Here is an 8,435-nt window from a genome sequence, read left to right on the forward strand (position 1 = left end):
TGGTTCTTCAAGCCTCAATGACTTAAGATCGTTTTAGATAATATAATACATTTACAATTTCATCGAAAACAAACAAATCTGTAATTTCTCCGGGAGATTCTGCAAAGAAAATAAAATAGGAATTACAAAAAAAAAAAAAATCACACCTCAGTAACTCTCTCAACAATGCAATCATCTGCATAGGTCCCTTTGTGAGTACAGGGCAACCTATCGAATCGAGGATCCTTTGCAATCCTTCCACATAGATAGAAAACATTTGATAAATCAGCGACTCAAAAAGTGAGCTAGAACAAGAGTTAGTAGTTTCTTTTCACTATTGAGCCGAGTCATAATTTTTCTACAGTTCAAATTCAACAAAATAAAAAGATTCCAATGGCTTAGGAATTTACAAAAAATAAATTTCTTGACATCAATGTTAGATATGCTTTCATATATTAAAAAATTTCAGTTCAAAATCATAGTAATCAATCGCAAGGATCATTTCTAAATGTTTAGCTAAACTACTATATTAATAATATAGTGTAATTTAATTTGGTTCCAAGTTTATACCGAGAATTCAATTTGATTTTATGAGCATATCTCTCAATTAAAAAACATTCCCATGGTCGATTCAAAAAAGATTAGTCTCCATTTCCATTGCTGCTGCAGAACTATTTGCAATCAAAACTAGACAACCAGACCAAAACTGGTCAATCTCTGGTTGTGATGTTGCATTTACTCATCTCAAGGGTGCTTGCAAAATTTGACCTCAAAACATGTTTTCATCGCAGTCCAATAGCCTGTGGAAGAATTTCATAATATTTTTGGCCCAATGTACTATTATCTTGTTTCTAGGAGCCCTTTGTGACATTCTCCCAAAATCTTTTGATGAGATACAATTGTCAATCACCCTACTATCAAATCAAAAAAATTGGGTGCTACTTGTAACAGTCCTTACCTCACGCCACTGGGGGTCTTTCGGATTGGGCAATCCACCTCATGGCAGTGGAAGCTAGCTTTTCCTAAGGTGGTACTTCGGTTATTCCTTACCTCACCAAAGAGGTTCTTTTGGAACTTTCACAAACTAAAACCTCCAACCTCTATCACCTTAAAGAAGTTGAGGCTAAATTTGGGACCATTGAGTCAGTTGAGGCTAAGTCTGGTACCATCGAACCTCCAACTTGACTCAGTGGTACAAGACTTAGCCTCAACTTCGTTAAGGTGATAGAGGTTGGAGGTTCGAGTTTGGGAAGGCTTCAAAAGATTTCTTTGGTGGGGTGAGGAATAACTCAAGTACCACCTTGGGAAAAACTGACTTCTGCTGCAGTGATATGGGTTGGCTTAGTCCAAAAGACTCCTAGTGGGGTGGGGTGAGGACTGTTACACTACCATACAGCTTTGTATCAATTAAGTTCATCAATTGGAGATAAGCAGTGAGTAGACTCGAACCGTTGACATCAGTGATAGGTTAACCCACCACTACTGTGTCCTTTGACTGATTCTACCATAGAGGCCAAAAACACAGCTTAAAACATTCATCATACTTTGCATAGCAACTCTTCTCAAAATCTCAGAAATTGCTAAGTTGGAATAAGAGAGCATAGAATTGCTCTTCCAAGACTGGAACATTGAATGTGCTAATTTTCTTACAGGGAAAGCATGCAATGAGCTAATTTTCTAGCAAAAATGCTCATAATGTGGGTTATGAAATGACTGATACAAGAACCTCCAATGGGTTGCAGACGCTTCTGTTGGAAGATAGACGCTTCTATGTTTAATTTATTGGGTCCTTTTTTGTTTTGCTAATGTAATAATCTTCAAGCTTCAGCTTGCCTTGGTCATTCCACATAAAACAAAACGTTCCCATGATCCATTACCCTTGTTCCATTCACACAAGCAGTACATGATCCACAAAATTTGCCAACACTTGTAGTGCCTCACCTTAAGAAAAGCCACGGCCCACAGCTAATGTTTCCAAAACTGATACAATTTCAATTTACTATATATTGGCATTTATAAATTGTTAAACGAAAAGCTTAACATATTAATAATAATTAACAGGCTTTTCCTCAAAGCAAAAGGGCTGCTCTAGAGGCCTCAGGCCTAATATAAACAATCAGATAAATCCATCATTAACATCATCATTCCAGAGTAAATGAAATGACTATTACTACAGAGTATATTAAAAGGAAGGCAGAAGTAGGAGCAAACATAATTTACCGTACATTGATATAGCAAGTGATAAGTTGATAATTCTTACCTATACAATAGGTTGCAAAAGAGATCGACCACCACCATCAAAGGATTGCAGGTGTGTAATGTCTTCATACGCTCCGCACTTGATCTTTAAGCTCCAACAAACTTTTCATTCAGGCGTTTGAGATCATGAGGGGTCCATTTGCATTGCCTTTTAAACTAGGGTCTTCATAAAGTTAGGAACGAACTGGTATGAATCATATGTAATGCTCAGGGTAAAAGGCCTCAGTTACACTAGCGGCCTTAAATAACCAAAGTCCCAGCTCTTCGCCTTCTGGACTCAATAATACCTTCAGAACAGGTTGTAAAGCATCTCCTGCAGTGAAATCTCTGTCCTTCTACCTGGACTTGACTGGATTAATGGACATTCAAGTGTATTTATACCAAACATGCTATATGCCCTCCTATAAAAAATAAAGTACACATTTGATATAGCAGCGTAATGCATACCTGAATCTCCCATCCTTGAAAAGCAAGGCAAATAAGAGCATCTCTAAGATAAGGGTTTGGATCTGTTAGGAGCTTCTATGCAAAATATGGGTATGAAGCAACAAGCACTGTGAAATTAGGATCAGCTTAAAGCGCTAAGGCTTTTGAGAACAACAAGAGACCTCAATATTAATGCATAATATGAATGGATAGCCAGGGAAAAAAATTGCAAACCATCAGAGTCAGACTACAGGAAAAAATGCAGAAATAAGTAGTCTAAGTTTAATAGTTAACATGTTAGGCACACTCCAACTTAAAGTTCACAATGTTAAACAGAAAAAGTTTCAATCATTAGATTCTTTGTCAAAGACACTGTGAAAGTGATGAAAAGTCTGACAATTGGTTTGTTGAGGCTGAACATCGGGTATTTCTCAGTTTATTTTAAAAAAAAAAATCTTTGAAATATGATGAGAAAAGAACAATAAAAGTTGGTTGTATTGATATTCTCCATAGGAAATAGGTCCATGTTTTCTTGCAATGAAATCACTGAGCTAGTGATTGAAGAATTGACTTGCACATAGTCGAGCTCTTGAAAGCTCCATATGCAAATTCATCAATAAGAAACAAATTATTGAAAATTATGTCTATATATATGTTTATTAAAAATCCTAGGCCTCTTTCCAGAATGAAGGTTAATCCTATAGCTTCTTCAATGCCAAGGCCGTTGCACCTTAACACCCACAAGTCTCCCAGAGTAATTCAGAAAAGTTTTATAAACTAGACCCAAAATGGCCACTGCTATGGGAAAAGGAGTTATTGAAGAGAAAATGGACTCAGGAGATAGTCCTCATTGCCCCTTCATTATGAAACATGAGCAAAGCATCGTAGCAAACTACAAGAGGTGAAAATTATTTAAAATCCTCTACTTTTTTTTTCATCTTTGTAGCATTATATCATAATTCACAACAAAGGACAACACAGTACCCTACATCAGAAAACAAATTTTCTCAGCATTAATGAAGAGCTTGCCATACAGTCAATAGATGTTAATTACTGAAACAATCAAATTTCTCACTCAAGCTAAGCTAATAATAGTTTAAGTTCAACAAGCTCCTCTAGATACTCATGCGAGTAGAGGTTAGGCTTGGAGGACAGGCACTGATAAAACTCACATGCATATATCAACCAAGATAAGGTTCCCTTAGTAGAATGCATTGCTGTACAGTTGTAGAGTTTGTTTTGTCCCTAGGACATAATTCAATCAATCAATGAACAAATAACAAAATGATCTATTAAATGGAATAACGTTGTGGTGCTCAAAACACAATTCAGGTAAGCTCCCGAATTTTCTTCCAAGTTCTTCAATTGTTTTAGTTCAAAATGAATGTAGAAATAAATTAAGATAGAGAGTGTTCAATATACCTGTCATCAACTTACATAAGGCAGAATTATCCAATTCTCTTTCTGTACTTGTTATTCCTCTAAGCGAAAAGTTTTCACCAATAGTCATTACAGGAGCATACACCATCTTTAAAATGGTGAAAACGGTTTCTATCTCTTGCAATTATTTCCCTATTGAAGAGCTTAGATATTAGCTTGGTAGCCGAGTGGCAATTTCCACAAACCCGAAGATTCTTCACAATTCTAATTGTAGTCCCAGGCTCTGTGGTTATCAAGGCAAAGGCAATAGCCAGCTTCTCACTATGTTGGCTCAAAGTCCCTTCCTTCCACTCCTCATCCATGTCATACAATACCTCAGATGTATTAGGAACAAATCCTGAAGCATCTAAAAGCTTATCTATCTCATTCAACATTTTATAGATATTTTCGCTCTGGGGATGACTCCTATCACCCACAAGAAACTCATGAACAAAACTATCAATCTCAATAGAGGTGCAACCAGGAACTTTCTTCATTCCTCTGTCATTTAATCTGGTTCTTATTCTTGCTACATCATCCCATCTTCCAGCTGCTGCATATATGTTTGATAAAAGCACATATGCTCCTGTATTTTCAGGTTCTAATTCAAAGAGACGATCAGCAACATATTCACCTAACTCAATATGTCCATGAACTCTACATGCATTAAGCAGAGAACCCCAGATAGCTCCATCTGGCTCCACTCCCATATTTTTAATCAGATCCTTTGCTTCATCGAATTTCCTTGCTCTAGCTAGGAGATCTATCATGCATCCATAGTGTTGAAGCTTTGGTACAATCTTATAGTTTTGGACCATTGATTCAAAATGTTGGCGTCCAAGATCTACCAGACCACCTTGGCTACAAGCAGATAAAACTCCAACAAATGTGATGTCATCAGGTTGGAATTCCTTATTGGCCGTTTTAGAGAAAAGCCCTAGAGCCTTCTCTGCATGTCCATGCATGGCTAAACCTGATATCATTGCATTCCATGTGGCAACACTTCGATAATTCATGCTTTTAAACACTTGTTCTGCCATCTCAATGCAACCGCATTTCGCATACATGTCAATGAGACTTGTTTGAAGAGAAACATTGCTTATGTTCTTAAAGTTTTTATCTATATATGCATGAATCCACTTGCCAAGGTCAAGAGCACCCAAGTGAGTACATGCAGGAAGAATGGCCAAAAAAGTAATGTCATTGGGCTTTATGTTTGATCTAAGCATGAGATGAAAAAGGGACAACGCTTCTTTGTATAGATTCATATGAGAATAACCACCAATCATAACATTCCAAGAAATCACATCTCTTCCAACTATCCCATCAAATAATTCTCGAGCAGTATCAATCTCACCACACTTTGAATACATATCAATAAGAGCATTAGTCAACTGAAGATTTGAACTAAGCCCATGTTCCTTAATCCAAGAGCTTATCCATTTTCCCAATGCCAATGATCCTGAATGAGCACAACAAGAAAGAGCAGTCACCAAAGTACTCTGATTAGGCAACACATTTGCTTTTAACATCTCATGAAAGCAAGAAAGTGCTTCTTCAAAACGATCACTTTGGGCATACCCTGCAATCATAGCATTCCATGACACTACATCTTTCACTGGAATTTTGTCAAATAAGTGCCGAGCTTCATTGACATAACCCTCTAACAGATACCCTGATATCAATGCCGTGCAAGAAACAACATCACGTGAAATATTACTATCAAAAACCAACCTAGCATTATCCAAGTCCCCAATTTGAGCATACATAGTAATAAGCGAAGTATGCACATGAGCATCGAATGTAAACCCAAGTTTTAAAATATGAGCATGTACTTGTTTCCCTTCACGGACAGCCCTAATTTTAGCACAAGATTTGAGAAGGAATGGGAAAGTATAAGAATTTGGCTCCACCCCTGAATTCATCATACGGGCATACACTTGTACAGACAAAATTGGAGAGGAACTCAACCAGTAACCTCGAATTATTGTGTTCCACATGATCAAGTTTGGTTTTTCGATGGATTCAAACAGTGAGAGAGCATAAGAGAGATCGCCAACAGGCGTAACGGCACAGAATTGGATGAGCTTACTTTGCGCCAAAGGGGTATCATAGATGCCAGTCTTGATAATGCACGAGTGAATTTGTTTGAAGGTTCGCACGCTTTTGCATTTAGAGAGGAGGTCCAACAATGGATGGTGTTGGAGAAGCTTGTATGCAGGATCAGAAAGAATTTGCACGGACCCTCCTAACACCTATTCAATATACAAGAATGGTCGAATCAATCCACAGTACCTGATTCCGCCCACAAACAATGATTAAAAAAAAAAAACTGAAATTTTCATGGAACTCCAATTCCTAGATAGGTGGGCTTTCAATTCAGTGCTCCCCGGATGACTTCTTTCACTTTAGTCACTCCATTATTAAAATTCTTAAAATTTCTATTTTCATAAGAGATTAAACACCGAACCTAACATTATGCTGTTTTAAAACAATCTTGACACTTCTTGATTCAGATTAAAATTTTGGACACAACAAGATTAATTAAGGATAACAACTAAAACTGAAAGAAATTATTCATGAAGAAACAAATTGAAAATCCACCGGTATTCATCAACCAAAATAAGGTTCCCATAGGGAAATACCTGGAATGCTTGAGACTCATATTTATCGGCAAGGAGCTGAGTGCTACTGACAGAAGCATGGGCAGAAGGTGCCATGGCTCTGGCCTTGGCCTGCAAGTCATTATTACCTCGGTCCGCTGGAAGTGCACGGACCTTGAAAGAAGAGAACCCATCACTAAGCGCAGGGATGACGGAGGCCTCGACCAGAGCAGCTTGAGGTGGTAGTTTCAGTCTTTGGAGGCTACTGCTTCGGCCTCTGAAGGAGCTTCTTCTTCTTCTTGGGCTGCTGCGTTTGGATATCCATAAAGGACACGGTGAAGCCACGGGACAAGAGGGAGGTGCCTCGGCAACTATAGTCATGGCTCTTACTTCTTCATTCTCGTCCTTCTACGTGGAAATCCAATCCTGATAAGGTGCATTTGTCAGTCTGCTTTTTTCCCCCTCAAAACTGATGGACGGGAGACAGGGATGGCCAATAGAAAATAGGAAGGAAAAAAAGTGGTAAGAAGGAACTGAACCCAGTTGGAGTGTATTGGTCATTTTTTTTTTTTTTATTTTAAACATCTTTACCTTTCAAGATGCTTCTCACAATTTTTTAAATAATTCTAATTAAAAAAAATTAATTTTTTAATCCTTTAATTTTTAACTCATTCGCAATTCAATTCCTCAATTATAACTTACTGTGATTCAGTCCCTCAACTATAAATCGTTATAAGTTAGTCCCTTAATTTTTAATTTACTTATAATTCAATTCTTATTTTTATATTTTTTTTTTAAAATTCCTTATCAAATAAGAGGGATAAAAGAAATACTCATATATTATTTTAAAATACCCTTCTCTTGCTCTTTGATGTGAGATTTAAGCTAACATGAAAAAAGAGAATTAACAAAAATTGAAGGCTAAATTATAAGTGATTCAAAAGTTGAGGGACTTACTCATAGGTGATTTATAATTGAGGGATTGAGTTACAGTAAGTCATAGTTGAGAGATTGAATTATAAGTGAATTAAAAGTTGAAGGACTAAAAAATTAATTTTTTCATTCTAATTCTAATGCTCCACCTATTCACTCAGTTGGCATTTTCTTTGTAGTTTCCAATGCCTTTGGTTTTTTGAGATGTTGGGTATGCACCTCCTTTTGAAAAGGGTAGTTTTACTCTATTGACAATGTGCTTTTGATTGAGTATATCTACAATTTATGTTCTAATTAGTGGTAATAAGGTGCAAGACGCAAGAAATAAGGGTGTAGCTATGATAAATATCACTTGATTTTATTGATATTTGATGTGAATTGTTTCAATTATGAAAAATTAGCATTTCCTTATTTAAGAAATGGTTTGCAAAAGGATTACAAAAAAGTAAGTATCTAAATATGATTTAGGTACTGGTTTTTAATTGATATACTATTGTTGTTTAAATTATCCAATTGTTATTAAAATATTGAATCTCACATGTTACCTATTCCATTTTCAAGTAAGTTGTCCGGTAAAGTTATGAGAAAGGAGCTAGAATAATGAATTTAGGCTCCTTGTCCCGTTTGGTTTGGCACATGAGATTGTCGTTTTATTATTTTGTTGGCATGATTTAGGATTATGATTTAATTTTTTTTATAACCAACATAATTTGGGTAATTGATTATTTACAATTTTTTTTTATGGATGTGACAGAAATGATCATGAAACTTGATATTTAAAATTGATTGTCGAACTTTAGTTTTTTGTGAGTTGAG

The 8,435-nt window shown here is 36.3% G+C and overlaps 1 protein-coding gene across 14 annotated transcripts; it reads right to left on the reverse strand.

Moving 5' to 3' along the window:
- On the reverse strand, window positions 1–7,168 carry LOC129296419 (pentatricopeptide repeat-containing protein At1g08070, chloroplastic-like). Of its 14 annotated transcripts, none has more exons than XR_008589785.1 (5): window positions 6,729–7,168; window positions 4,087–6,338; window positions 2,686–2,792; window positions 2,240–2,573; window positions 1–234 (listed from the first exon to the last, which is right to left on the reverse strand). XR_008589785.1 is itself a non-coding variant. In XM_054935026.1 (2 exons), the coding sequence occupies exons 1-2, from the start codon at window positions 7,065–7,067 to the stop codon at window positions 4,161–4,163; spliced, it is 2,517 nt and encodes an 838-aa protein (XP_054791001.1). In that variant the 5' UTR covers window positions 7,068–7,168; the 3' UTR covers window positions 2,089–4,160. The 14 variants fall into 14 exon arrangements, 1 of the variants encoding a protein (XP_054791001.1); XR_008589784.1 differs by having other exon boundaries at window positions 2,240–2,577; XR_008589781.1 differs by adding an exon at window positions 3,837–3,909 and having other exon boundaries at window positions 2,240–2,792.
- Window positions 7,169–8,435: the final 1,267 nt, after the last annotated feature.

Source organism: Prosopis cineraria, unplaced genomic scaffold (genome assembly GCF_029017545.1).
Source record: "Prosopis cineraria cultivar Desert tree isolate PC_DT_omini unplaced genomic scaffold, ASM2901754v1 PC328, whole genome shotgun sequence".
Classification (NCBI taxonomy): domain Eukaryota; kingdom Viridiplantae; phylum Streptophyta; class Magnoliopsida; order Fabales; family Fabaceae; genus Prosopis; species Prosopis cineraria.

Bases quoted from the DNA above. Each gene is read 5' to 3' on its own strand.
- LOC129296419 (XM_054935026.1), bottom strand. From the start codon at position 7,067: ATGACTATAGTTGCCGAGGCACCTCCCTCTTGTCCCGTGGCTTCACCG. The intron at 6,339-6,728 runs GTATTTCCCTAT...TATATTGAATAG, and splicing joins ATGAGTCTCAAGCATTCCAG to GTGTTAGGAGGGTCCGTGCA.